Source organism: Trematomus bernacchii, unplaced genomic scaffold (assembly GCF_902827165.1).
Source record: "Trematomus bernacchii unplaced genomic scaffold, fTreBer1.1, whole genome shotgun sequence".
NCBI classification, from domain to species: domain Eukaryota; kingdom Metazoa; phylum Chordata; class Actinopteri; order Perciformes; family Nototheniidae; genus Trematomus; species Trematomus bernacchii.
Window position 1 is genome coordinate 11,748,937 of NW_022987739.1, and position 14,330 is coordinate 11,763,266.

At 40.5% G+C, this 14,330-nt stretch overlaps 1 protein-coding gene across 11 annotated transcripts in view; it reads right to left on the reverse strand.

Moving 5' to 3' along the window:
• The window catches only part of ptprsa (protein tyrosine phosphatase receptor type Sa), a 228,539-nt gene that overhangs the window by 107,723 nt on the left and 106,486 nt on the right, over positions 1 to 14,330 (reverse strand). For all 11 annotated transcript variants that reach the window (XM_034146584.1, XM_034146591.1, XM_034146593.1 and 8 more), the window contains 2 exons: positions 3,934 to 4,079; positions 1,857 to 1,998 (listed from right to left, as the gene is read on the reverse strand). In XM_034146584.1, coding sequence (XP_034002475.1) covers positions 1,857 to 1,998; positions 3,934 to 4,079 — 288 coding nt within the window. The remainder of the gene's footprint in view (positions 1 to 1,856; positions 1,999 to 3,933; positions 4,080 to 14,330) is intronic.

A 14,330-nucleotide genomic window follows, 5' to 3' on the forward strand; every position in this document is an offset into this window, starting at 1 on the left:
CGTCTTGCACCTTTACCCCCCATCATCCCCACTTTCATCCCTCCTTCATTGCCGGGTCTTGCATGGGCAGGAGAGCTGCTGTCTTCCTCTAGGCTCAGGAGGAAACCTTGTTGAGCTGATTCCAATAACTTTTCATTTTCCCTCTGCTCCTGTGGACCGCCTGGGTTTGCCCTGTGCTCTTTCACACACACTCACACACTGTGTACAAGCACACACCATGTGCACATGCCTGGGCTTGTAGTGGTCTGCTTGTTCCCTGTTTTTCAATCTGTCTGTGTCAATTGTTTATTTTTAAAGGATGATTTTCACAGCAATCCATAAATACATTTGGTTCTGACTATGAATAACATATGTTAAAATAACATCATTTGAAGTTGGTGCTTAAAGCACAAATCTGGTGATGCAGACTGAAAGTTTGATTCATAATTAGTCGTGTCCTTAAATGTACTTAAACATAAGCTTACTGCTTACTGAATGTACATCAGTCGGCTATGGTATAAGTAGAAGTTGATACATTTCAAAATGTATCAAGTTTAAGGGCACCTGAAGCACTCACCCACACCCTAGTAGCACCCACCAGCAAGCTTCCAGGATGGGGGTGTGTTGCTAACAATAATCAACCCAGGATGCTGGGCCAGGCTTCCAAACGCTGGTCCAACTCCCCACCCCACCACACTGCCTGTGGATTTGACAGCCAGGAAGGCCTAGCTTGTGCACTGCCAGCCAGCCAGCAATAGCTCAGCTTCATCCAGCCTTGGAAACATGGCAGATGGCGGCAGGAGAGAACAGAAGAGAATGCAATGTATGTGTGTGTGTGTGTGTGTGTGTGTGTGTGTGTGTGTGTGTGTGTGTGTGTGTGTGTGTGTGTGTGTGTGTGTGTGTGTGTGTGTGTGTGTGTGTGTGTGTGTGTGTGTGTGTGTGCGTGCGTGCGTGACTGTATCTGAGGCATACAGAGACAGGTAGAACGAAAGAGAAAAAGTGGCAGTGTGTGACCACAAGCTTGCCTATAATACCATCCTCCATGACCTCTAAGCTACAGCAGAAAAAACAACAGGAAAAAAATGTATATATACCAACGAAAAAAAAAACTTTTATATATATATATATTGATGAATCTAAACTAGCACGTATAGGGACAAATCAATAAAAAGCCCACAAAGTTCAGTGGTTTAGTTATTTTACACCTGCTTATGCGTGAGAGTGCGTCTGCAGACACATCTGTCCACCACTGCGCCCTGACTATGTGTGTGTGACCAATCAATCTTTTTCATCTAGGGATCCTATAGGTTTCCATCACGAGTAAATAGCAGTTCAGCTCTTTCATGAATAGAGAGCTGATTAGTTTCATCAAATTGATGGATCCTTGATATACAGCCTTCACACTGTCCATCTGCTGAAGTGAATATGGGTTATTTTAAGCTGTGTCGTGCAGCTGCACAAAAGCTTTAAGAGATTATCTACCACATTTTCACATATAATGTGGCTTCTTTAGAAATAATGAATCTAACAATGTTATCATATAAGGGCTCAGCATATAAATGCTTTTACCAATTTCAGGTACAGATGTACATTTTTAGATGTTTCTAAAACAGAATTTAATATAATCACTAAGTTTTAAAGGACAATCTTGTACCAAACATATGACCCAGATGAAAATGTTTTAGAGCCAAAATGGCTTTCCAGACAAATATAAGAACCCTACTTGCAGAAGTTGTAAGCAAAGCACAGCCCTTTCTCACTCCAAACTCCAAGGCAAGATGTCATCACAAAAAACCTGAGGAGCTTGCGGACATCCACTTTAATGATTTATATTGTAGTTACGCCCTCTGCACACTTTTTCATAATGCAGGACTCACCTCGGATGATGGACAGCTTGGCATTGACAGTAATCTCGCCCTCGGTGTTCTCAGCAACGCACTCATAGATGTTCTCATCCCGCGGTGCTCTGAGAGGCTGGATTCTGAGTACGGCGCCGGCACCCTCGTCAAACTCAATGGTCTGTGGGGTAAAGCACATAAAAGGTTAGGTTAGAGCAATGTGGGAAACCCATAACAATACTGTGTTGAACTGATGTATGCCTCTGAAAGATGAGTTTTGGTGTAATTCTTTTTATTTGCAACCGAGAAAATGAAGTAGTAGTTGACTGAAAGGTTTTCCTAACAAGATACCTTTGTTAGGAAAGGTGAAATCTTTCTATTTCAAAGCATATGGCCTTTATATATATTCAGAACTGGAAGGAAACACACACACAAACACAGACTGATATCTCTGTGTGTGCTGTGCTCGCTTTTTCATGTTTTCATCTCTTGTTTTATCTGCAATTATGCCCTCTGTTCTCTGTAAAGCCGTTGTTTTGAACCTTGTTGAAAGCGCTTTTCAAAAACAATATCAGACTACACTCAGAACGCGCCTATGAACACTGAGTAGAAGAAAACTGTAGTCATAATAAAACTCCCCTTCAAAAATGAACACATCATAGAAGAGCTACTTAAATATGAACACCCTTTATGTTTGATTTATCAAGATATAATACAAAATCGGAAATGTTAAAAGCACAGTGACAGGCATTTAATCTTTACTCAAACCTCATTTTAAATTAGGAACAAAGTATTGTATTTTTTTTTGCCAAAGCATAGCAGTTAATACAACTGAAAACATGTGAGGAGCCACAGGTTTGATCGTCCTGGAAACCATATCCACATGTCCTGAAGTAGTAAGCTAACTAGAATTGAAATGGTGGCAATTCTGAACCCATTAGCCCTTCTTAATAATACATATAGCCTAATCTGTTTTGCTCTAATTTTAAATGGATGACTTGTTTCAGAAGATGTTCATCCTGTCAGACCGTCTCAAAGCAAACCTACTTTTCCAACATCTATCGTTCTTCACAGGAGCTTATATCATCCCGACGAAGGCTTCACTACTGAGATCTCTGAGCAAAGCATGACTTTGAGACACAAGTACAAATCTTCAGCCGCCCTGCTGCTCATCTCAGGGCTGAGCCACTAATTAGGCTAAAAACACTGCAGAGCATGGCATCATGATCGATATCAAAGCAGCTGTCGAGAGGGCAGAGCAGGGAGAAAAATCACAACTACTTCAAAACCCCCTTTACAAATGTTTAATTTCATGCTAAACGAAGGAGGGGAAGCGTCCGTTCTGGCAGGCTCCATCACGCCCTTGGCTTTGTTTCCCACTTAGCATGCAGAAGCAGAGAACGAACACACACACAATGTGTCTTTTTATTTTGTCCTCCGTTGAGATGCTGCGTCTCCCACTGTTGATGTTGTTGTCATTTTTTGGGGGCTTTTTAGCCCCCTCCCCAGTGGTTGCCTTCATGCTGCATCATGTGCATGTCTATCTCTGTGCACCGCAGTAGTTAACGAAAGCAACTTTTTAATTAAGAGACATTGAGCATCAATCAAGACTTTTAGATATGCCATCTGGGAAGCCTGCCGAGAACTGAACAACAAACGTCATGAATAACGCACAGACAGACGCATTCACACAGACAGGGCGCTATGCAGAAAAATAACCAGTCCTGTACAAAATGTGACAACCAAGACAGAGTCAGTGAATCGCAAAGAGGACAGAGAGGGATGAATGAGAGGGTCTTCATTGCGTGACTGAGCGACTGTAACCATTGGTGAACCTGCACATTGCTCAGAGGTTAGGGAGTCCTGTCCATGAGAAATTGGTAGTTGTTGTCTAAAACTCTATGTAAGACAAAAACACCCTTTTATATGTATTCTAAGCCAGTCTGGGAACTCAGCTGCAACAGAAGGCTCTGCCTGTGTGAAAGTGGTATAGGGCAGCTTTCGAAAATCATGTGTAGGCTATTAATGGTTAAAAAAAAGGGACACATTAGATTTTCATTGTATACGTATTGCATGTGATTCCACTGATGTAGTGCAGCAGGGGTCTTCGACTCACCTCTATACGCTGGGAGTTGACCTTCTTGCCTTTCTTGTTCCAGCTAACCCTTGGTTTGGGGTCCCCCGTTGCCTGGCACACAAAGGAGACCACGCCCCCTGAGACGCCAATCTGGTCTACGGGAACTTTAGTGAACCGTGGCGATACTAGAGGAGACAAGGCAAGGACAGACAGAGAGAGGGAGAAAGAGAAAAATACATTAGCACATAAGACAAAGTAATTGGGAGTACATTTCTGAAACGACACGTAAAAAAAGGCCTATTTCCACACACAGAAACACACACAGGTCTCTATAATGCCACACGCTTTCCACTCCACAAACCCTTCTTTAATAAAGGTTCATCTTCTTCTCCTTCGTCTTCTTCTTGTTCACACTCGATACCACACACCCACACACACTGATTTGCAGCAGAGCGATGTCTTGGAATACAATAAATGATGGGAGATAGCCAGTTTGAGTTTTGGAGAGACACATAATAAATAGCTAGATAGACAGTTGGAATATACAGACAAACAAGTCAGATTGCTCCCTATCTACAGCAAATCAGAATCCTAACTCTGGGATACTTGGGATTAGGCCATTGAACCGGTCTCTTTTTCTGTGACGGCAGTTTTTTTATTTATTTTTTATTAGGCCACGTCGTCATCCTGAATCATCCCCAGCAGTATACACTTGGTTTGAATTGAAGAACGTTGCTTTCCCTCTTTGAGTACCTTGATTTTAGTGCAGTGTAATTCTGTGTGTAAATCAATCACAGCGCTGTGAATTTATATGCTAATGTTGTGCCAAGATGCTGATGATTAGGAGCTCACAGATCTCTCCATAGGGAAAATAGAATCTGGCTACGACCAGTACAATAAACCCCTTCAAGAAAAGGGCATTAGGAAGATGAGGCAGTGGAAGAGGGGTTTTGCTCTAATTTGACATTTGACAGTGTTCAGAAATAAGTGATTTTTCTGGTTAATAGAGTATAGGATTGACACAATCAGTTGTTCTATTCTCAATTTCACCACGCACACTAAAAATCTTAGCAATCATATTTTTGAGAGAACTCGTGGTGCTTAGAATTTTAACTCGTGTCTTGGTTGCAGAAGGTTAAAAACAACAAGCCTGATAGAAAAAAAGATAAAGAAAACAGAGTCTCCTGGGGAACTCGTTAAATCTGAATCATACAGATATGTGGAGATGATCAAACGGCCGGCGCATAACGTCAAATTAATAATTAAGGGACCAGGGGCCGACACCAGTCTCCAGGCGCCGCTAAACACATATGAAGGAGAGTTCCTGCATTCATTATCGGGTGAGGAGAGAGAGTCACTATTTTAGAGAGAGCAAGAAATAGAAAACCTTGTAATAAAAGGAAGAAGAAGAAGAGTGAGTGTACTGCCTCAGGAAGCAGAGGGCACTGCATGCAAAGTTTATCGCCTTCATTTGACAACCAAAATATTTTCTGACGCACATACTACGCCATGTCAGATACATTGAAGTTGGGGTTCATGTCATTTATTTCAGAAACACTTTTTGTTATATTCCATGGAATGCTCTTAACATCCCGATAGCAATGAATATATGAAATGCTTTGACAATAAATACATTAAAACATTTCATCTGTGGAAGCCGTAGCGCTGTAAAAAGTACGACCAATCATTTTAGCGATGGCCTACCTGCCTGTCAGCCTTCCATCTGTGCACAAACTTATCTCGTGCCCTCATTGGTCATGTGCGCGTTCGTGTGTGTTGGAGGAGGGGCTCTATAAGGAAGTGGCAGATTTTCTCCGGCTGTGTACTTTCAAATTCTAGCGCACTCGAGCTGGTTTCTCCAAAATTACATACCCTACCTTTAACTGGTTGTTGGTATGTTTTCACAATTTCCTCAAACTGCTAGATTGTTTCCAGAAGAAGAGACACTCTAAAGGATGAGTGCACATTACAACAAACAACAGAATGTGTTCCTGCGCTGCTTACAAGTGTGCGCCAATGTGAGACACACTTAACCTCGAGTTTTACAAGCTTAGATGTCTGCGAATGCAAGATTATCGCTGAAAACAATATGTGCTCATTATGCTGTCCATGGTCAAATGAAGCTAACAACTAAAAAACGACTTCAGTCTATAGTCAGCAGCCTGGGTTGCTCACCTGCTGATGAGCAGATCGACTCTTATCTTGCTTTGATTATTGCCTATTTTTGGTATTTTTCCTTGGTCATTTGGGGCATATGTAGCTAACAGGAGTAGAGTGTTATACAATACAATGCCAGGTTTAAAGTTGTAATTCCCACAGTGAACACAGTATTGTAAGACTTTAGAATTAAAGTGCTTAATTAATGATATGGTTAATAAATGCATCATTCTGACAGGCTGTGACTGTCGGACATTGACAGACAACGCGCTAGGCTAAATAAATCAGCCAAGGGGCAAAGGATGAAACTCTTCAACTTTTAAAAGAAGTATTAAGGACTGTGTAGTGAGAAATCATTTTAAATGTTGAAAATATTGATTCCTGGCCTTCTGATGGTTAAATGAAAGTGTATTGATTGTTACATCCTTGAAAAATGTTTAATCCCATATCAAATCTTACTCTAAGAAAAAATGACGTGTTTAATTCCAGGATATTTAGGAAGGTTTTTGCAACCTGAAACTCCTCTGTTAACATATTCAAATCCCATTATAACATATATATTATTGATCATGTAAGGAAGATATTTAGGTGAGGCCAGTTTTGATAATGGTTTGTAGTGCCAATAGGAGAAGCTGCTCTTTCCAGTTGTTTTTCTTAAAACTTAACTCAAATGTTGCTCAATCCAAAATGGATTGAACACACAAGAAATATGAAATAAGACATAAGAAATTATGAATCTGCAAAAACAAGTCTATAAATGAAGCATTGGCTGAAGAGGTGTTCTCAACCTGTCAACCTGTTGCATTATGTGTTTTTACTTTTATCAATAGGAGGCGAATCATTAACAAAACTGACTTTCTTAAAATGTAATACATGTAAACGATTACTCACCAGAAAAAAGAGCCCTAACATAAATCAAATGATACTTCCCAGGAGTACATATTCTGAAGGTTGTGGGGTGATATGAGCACTGCAGCTTTCATTAGCATCAAGTAGTAGAACTGTATTTTTCTGCTACATACAATAATCCCTTTTGGCTTTTTACAATCTCAATTTCCATTCTGAAACCGAACAACACAGCTTTACACAACACAGCTCCTCTGCATTTGACCCCCCCTCACAATGTGCCCTCTGTTGAGACAGAGGAAGGCTTTACAAAGAGCAGGCCTGTGGCAGTGGTTCTGCACAAGGCCAGCACTCTTTGATTAGTTTTCCCCTGGACCTTTCCACATTTCCAACCAGTCGCCTTCTTCCTCTCCTGACTCTTGATTCAAAGGATGAAAGAGATGTACAGTACAATAAATGTTCCAGCCTACATGTGTGTGTTTATGTCTAGACAGACTCAGGATTTTCTCATAACGTACTGAATATATAGTTTCCAAAGGACGTTTTTTAGAAGCTAGTGAGCTAGAAGTATGGTTGAAATGAAACGCATTGAAAAGTAGTGGTTGACAGGAAGAGGAGTGCAGGAAAAAGTGATGAAGTCGGTAGGGGGTAAAGCTACAGGAGAGGATGTGACAGGAAGTTTAAGGACTAGACAAGACATTGTGAAGAAGGGCCGGACAAAAAGTGTTATCTATATCATAAAAAAAGAAACAATAAAAAACGTTCCTGGTTTGTATTCTTTCTTCTGCATCAATTTCCTCCCTTTCCCAATAGTGGAAGATTCTTGCCGATACATGCCAAACAATGTGCCATTGAACTATAAATGATATCTTCTTCACAAAATATTGACTTTACAGTATATTATGCACTAATCACGCACACTGTTAAGCAAAAAAAGAAGATTGAATAACCAAGCTGTGAGAACAAAAATAAAAAAAATAAAAGGAAAGCGGGAAGCTGGTCAGACAGTACCAAGTTGCGTGTGAGAGATACAATCCCTTTAGGACAACATTTATATGCTTTGTCTATTTTAGATTATTTTAAGTCAGTTTAAAAATTGTTAGAACGTCATCAGAATAATTTAACTTCCAATGAACCCAGGTTGGGTAAAGGGTAGAGACAATGGCTCTGGGCCAATGGATGTCTTCTATAGAGCAATCACTACAGGTATGCAGTGTGTGATTGTGTGAACTCAAATGAGCGTAATTAACCTTCTTTTCAATTTTCCTCAGCTGTGTGCCTCTGGGCTTCTGCTGCCAGTTACCATTGACTTTAAGCCTTTCTTTCTTATAGAATTTGAACCTTGGTATGTAGCCAGTAACAGTAATTGCAGGGTAGAAAAGGTTGAGTGATGTTGGGGATTAAACTGCTTCAAATTCCAGTGAAGGAAGGCATAGACCACACCATATTATTGATACATAATAGGCTTATTCAGAATGGTTCATGCATTGGCTGGATTCAGAATCTACATCATAGAAACTAAAAGTTGACAAAATCTCTCCTTTTGTGAGGGATCAAAGATGTGGCTTTCCCGTAATAAGGACTCACCCTTTGAAGGTGCCGTGTGCAGCATCTTAAACATATAATAATATATATTTTTAATATTTAATGTTAGTTCCTGGTATCACCCTAAAGGTAGCCCTTTATCTCAATCCAGTGGTGGAAGGTGCTGTTGTACTAAACAGATAAAACTCTAATGAAACCTGATGCTTCCTTTTTGAGAGCTTCGTCTAATAAACCACTCCCTCGACACATTTGGTGTAGTAAAGCAACTTTGTGACAGCAATGTAGTTTATATTCTGTTAAGTAAGGCTTGCTTGCACTTTTTTATAAAGATTTATTGGCTTTACATTATAGGTTAGACAACTTTTTATAGTAATTCAAGGACATACATTTAAAGGTCACCTATTATGCAAAATCCACTTCTTCATGTCTTTTATACATAAACATGTGTCCCCTCTGTGTAAAGAGATTATGAAAGTTTCAGGAAAAAAGATTCGCTCACTTTCTGTCCTGATCCATTTATATAAAAACCTGTCTGAAAATGAGCTGATCAGATTTTGGCCACTTTATGATGTCATCACGATGTTTTTGCTTGTGTAACCATTAGCCAATCACCAACCAAGGTAACCCCCCCCCCACCTTATCACCTGACTCTCCTCCTAGAGCACTATTGTGTTCTTTTTAACCAAATATCTCTCAGAGTGGCGTGGGGAGGGGCTCCTTATTTTCATCTAAAGTAACAGACAGAGAATCAGCACTTTTGAAACAGGGCTGAAACAGAGGGGATTATGGGATGCTACAATGATCTGTTTGGTATTTCGAGCCAAACACTTCAGAGACATGTTTTGTATATATCTGAGACCTATAATATATTGATGAAAAACAGTATAATAGGTGACCTTTAATGTGGACAAATTAGAATTTACTCTGATTTGTGTGCACATAGATCAGTGTTACCCAAAGCACAGAGCTTTTGAGGTTGGATTCCTGTTGACACCTATTGTACAAATGTATTCACTTTCTTTTGCTGTAAGGTACCTTGTATAAAAGTCTCCAAAGGCTGTGCGTACTGTTACCAGAGATGACATTGAAAGGACATTGTACCCGCAGTGGCCATTTGTCCCTTCCACCTAAGTCTCTCTCTATTCCCTGAGCTTCCCTCAGACAGACTGAGGTACGGCACTGCCCAGATAAGCACACAAGACCGGTGTTTATCTGCCTGGCAGGCGGGGGCATGGCCTGAGCTAAAATAACCAGCAATGGGGGCCAGCTATCTTCACAAGGCCCTGAGAATAGAACAGATCAACACAAACACGACCATCTTGCAGGAGGGGGGGAAAAAGCTCACACTGTGCACACAGACGTTTTTTTAGCTAGTACAGCTACCACCTGCTACTGGCCGCTGCCGCTGTTGGACCCGATAAGAAAGGATACACCAGCTATGTGATTATAGAGTGGCAGAGAGTGGGAGGTGGATGTGTGAATATGAGACGGTTCCATTTACACTTATTTTCCGTTTTCCTTTGGAGGGGGTGGACGAGGGGGGATGGTACAGGCTTTATGACTAATACAATAATTGATGGAGAAAAAGCTTCTTGGGTCATAAATTGTAGCCATTATCCGCTGAATTAGCAAAGTGGGAGACAAAATGACGCACATCCATTCAGTGATTTGCACAGAAAGGCCTGAGAATTGGGGAAAAGGGCACTATCAATCTTGCTACAAATAGGTATCTTTACAGCACATAGAAACAATTTTTCCCTGCAATGTCGGAAAAGAAAAATTGGTACTATTAGTGCTACTGCTAAGAGCAAACTGATTTCGTTTTCTCCTGCCAATCATGTGGCAGTATAGACAGAGGGTGCGGCAGGGTAAGTATGCAGATGAAAATTACATAAATGTACTTTAGGTTTAACTGTCATACTCGTAGCTACTCTGGATAAGAGTAACTTGTTTGCCGTGTATAACCTATTATTTTTCCTATATTTTCCTCCCACTACTTTATCTCAACAGACCTATCCTTTGCCTACTAACAAATATCATTTTCTGTCTTTTTTTAGTAGTTACAAAGTTGCAAAGTGGATGAGAGCAACATGAGCGACTGTGTGTTACTAATTTAAAGTACATTTACTACTTAATCCTTGCTGAGATCAAATTTAATTTTCATATTACAAACAGCAGACACATGACACACACTCTTATGACCGTCTGCTTGGATAAAAATAGACAGCCAATAACTAGAGAGCAGATACATTTGCCAACATCGGTGGACAAATCTATTTTTCATGTCAAGTCTAACGGGAACTTTTGATATTTCATATTGCTTTTAATATGATTTATTTTGGGATATTTCTAAACTTTTTAAGGAAATCCCCAGGTCAGAAGTAAAACACAAAGTCAGATGGACTAAGGAGGAGATTTAACCAGCCTGCAGTATCTGCCTAACAGCTATCCAAAAAGACTCAGCAGGCTGCTAAACTGCCTGCCAGTCTGTCCTGAACCTGACGGAAAACCCTACCAGCCATCACACACACACACACACACACACACACACACACACACACACACACACACACACACACACACACACACACACACACCACACACACACACACACACACACACACACACACACACACACACACACACACACACACACACACACACACACACACACACACACACACACACACACACACACACACACACACACACACACACACACACACACACACACACACACACACACACACACACACACACACACACACACACACACACACACACACACACACACACACACACACACACACACACACAATTATATTCACTCGCACCTGGTGGACTGAGAGGATAGGGGCAAAGACACCAACCACCTCTCTCTCACACACCCTCCAGCCCTCAGCAAACCAAGCCCCATCAATCAGGACCAATTCTAACAGGCTGCCTGGGCAAGTGCCATCTCTATGGAAACCAAGCCTTTACTCTAAAGCTGTCCTGCTTTGTCTCTCGTCTGGAGGTTTTCACACGCAATCACTGCCAACAAAGACTGCTGCAAAGAACTTGAACCGGGCGAGGAAAAGAGAGAAAGGAGTGAGAAAAAAGGTTTGTCAGTCTGTCACCAATTTCTGATGGACATGTGTGATAAAGATGGATAATGTAGTGGTATAAACATATGCCAACTTAGAAGATGAACAACAGGGCTAGCCATACAGTCCACAATGTGGTATCTTTTATGTGATCCTCTATGTATAAACCTCCTTTTGTAAGAGGGCAGTCCATTTATGTATCAGCTAATATAGCACTACCTATGGACATGTGTAGCATCTACACACCTAAAAAAAGAGCAGTATACCTTACTTGTATAAGTGCAGCTGTAATACTGTGGTTGAGCTGATTTCCTGATACTGCTTAAAATGCATGATTGAAATTAGCTTTAAAAATAATAAAGTCAAGATTTAAAACAAAATGTACTGTCTACATTAATCTCAGCTGTAGCCATATTGCACAGGGCGTGTTTGAGTCAGGATTCCTTACCTTGGCTTAGTAAGGGTAAGGGTTAATGAAACAGTTGCTTTTCCAATTAAAATATAAGGAAGAAAGGCTAATTGGGACTTGCTCTTGGGGCATCAGGGGTGCCATGCAGTTGTGGAAGCAGTCATAAAGCGAGTTTGTGCCGCCTGGACTGTACAGGCAGTTCCCACTGAAAATTGTCCATCTTCATCTTGTAACATCAAAACATTTCCTAAAATTATATTTCCTTGCAGCAATTTAATAAAAAGGCAGGATTATTGTTGCCTGTTGAAATATAATTCAACTTTATTGAAGAAATTGCATTTTATTCGTACGAGTCAAAAGGCCCCATTTTCAATTATCATCACATCATCACAAGACAATTCTCAAAGAAATTGATTTCCACAGCCAAGACATTAAACTATGTCACACCGCTTGAAAATGATTTCAACTTGTTTTGAGAAAACAGAGATTGAGGGGCTCAGTGGTACATGCAATGAGTAAAGATGTGACGTTTTCGTGCAAACCATTCCCCATTGCATCATGCAGTGGGCCATCTATGTCGACTTCACTCCAAGCAAACTCGCAGGGCTCAGGCTTCTCAGTCCATGAGGGACTTGTGGCAGGATGTAGAAACCCAGTATAACATAAGTTCTGCACTGTTTGTACCCAGAGGTGAAAAACTTTGCCGAGCCACACTGCTGTCACAGCGAAGCTGCATTTCTAAAAAGAGTGGCAAACTTGTAATGTGCACAAATTGGTCCCATTGAAACCTTTGTTGAAGGCTAAAGAAAAAAGTAATACACACTAAATATCCTTCCGCCAACTGGAAATAAATAGGCTCAATTCCTCAGTGAGAGGGAAGGGAAATTAAACCTAAGTGCGTTTCTGATTTGAAATCACAGAGCACACTCTGAGGAGGTGGAATTGGAACAATTTTGTGTCATTTAGAGACTAACGTGAGGCAATTGACACTTGTTGGCTCATTAAATGAAGAGGGCAGCTCCAATTGCTTAAATTGTTATAGGTTGGAAAACAAAGGACAAGAATCAATAAAATAGAGATCAGACACTCTTCTTGTTCAATGCTAAGAATAAAATAAACAAAGACAAAAACTGAATTTTTTCCTGCATTTTCCAAACCAAGTGAAGTAAGGACACCTGTGTAGCCTGAGAAAAGAGGTATGAGAAATGATCGGACCAACTGCCCGGCATTGAATCTCTTTCTTTGGTGGCCTTCAAAAACCTTTTGAAGATATGAATTGTTCCTCAAAGCATTGAAGGCATTACAATTTTGAAAGCCACCTTGGTGATGTGTTGAATACCTCTATGTTGAAGGAAAAAACTGAGGGATAGTGCCTTCACGCACTTCAATCACTCCTATTGTTCTGTCAAACTGAGTTCATATAACATCGCTCAAACTACTGAAGCATGAAAAGAAACTGAGAAAGAGCGAAGATGGCAAAGAAAAGAGATATAAGTACCACAAACGCTGCGGCTGCACATTTGGAGGACAGCTATTTGATCCATTCTACTGACCAAAACGTTGCTTTTAGAGGTACATTTAATAAAATAACTTACAATGCCAATTTCTTCCTGATACGATCGCCATACCATGCTATCTTTAGGAACCAATTTGAGTGTATGGTGTCCTAGTATCTCTTTGTATTGAGTCATATGGACTGCAGCTGCCCTGTTATTGAGGGTTTTGTACATTCTTGTAAACGTTTAAAATGGTAAATGCTCACACCTGGAACTATTTTATTCAATTACAACATACTGTTGATTTTAATGGCAAATTATCAGCCAAACTTGTAGGTCTTTCCAAAGCACGATTAACAAGAAGGAAAGTTGTTTTCTTGCACTCCTCTAAATTGTTTCCCTCTGCCATCTGTAAGTTTACAGCTCTGAGAATTCAACCTACAACAATTCTCAGAAAGTAGACATTGCCAACAGGCTACTTGAGGCAGGGATTCTGCCTGTAACTTAATTAAAAATTAACTTGTTTTCTTCTCATTTGAGAGAAAAACAGTGTATAGAGATAGCATGGGGCCAAGCACGCAACAGCAGGGTGCTCGTAAAATTGAATTTGACAGAATTAACTTGACAGTGTTGGCTCAAATATAATTTGACTGGAAAAGATAAGGAGCGACGGAGGGAGAAGGAAAGACGGAGAGAAATGGAGAAAAACAAGGAGAGAGAAACAGAGACACAGAGACGTAGGCAACAAGAAAATAACAGCTTTTCATACTTTTGTTCAATTGGCAACTTCAAAGGAATATAAATAATTGAACACCCTCACCCCATCGCTGTGAGTTCTGGCCAATTACTATTAGGAGTAGTTTGCCAAGAATCCTTTTGTTGAGGACTCAAAAAGGC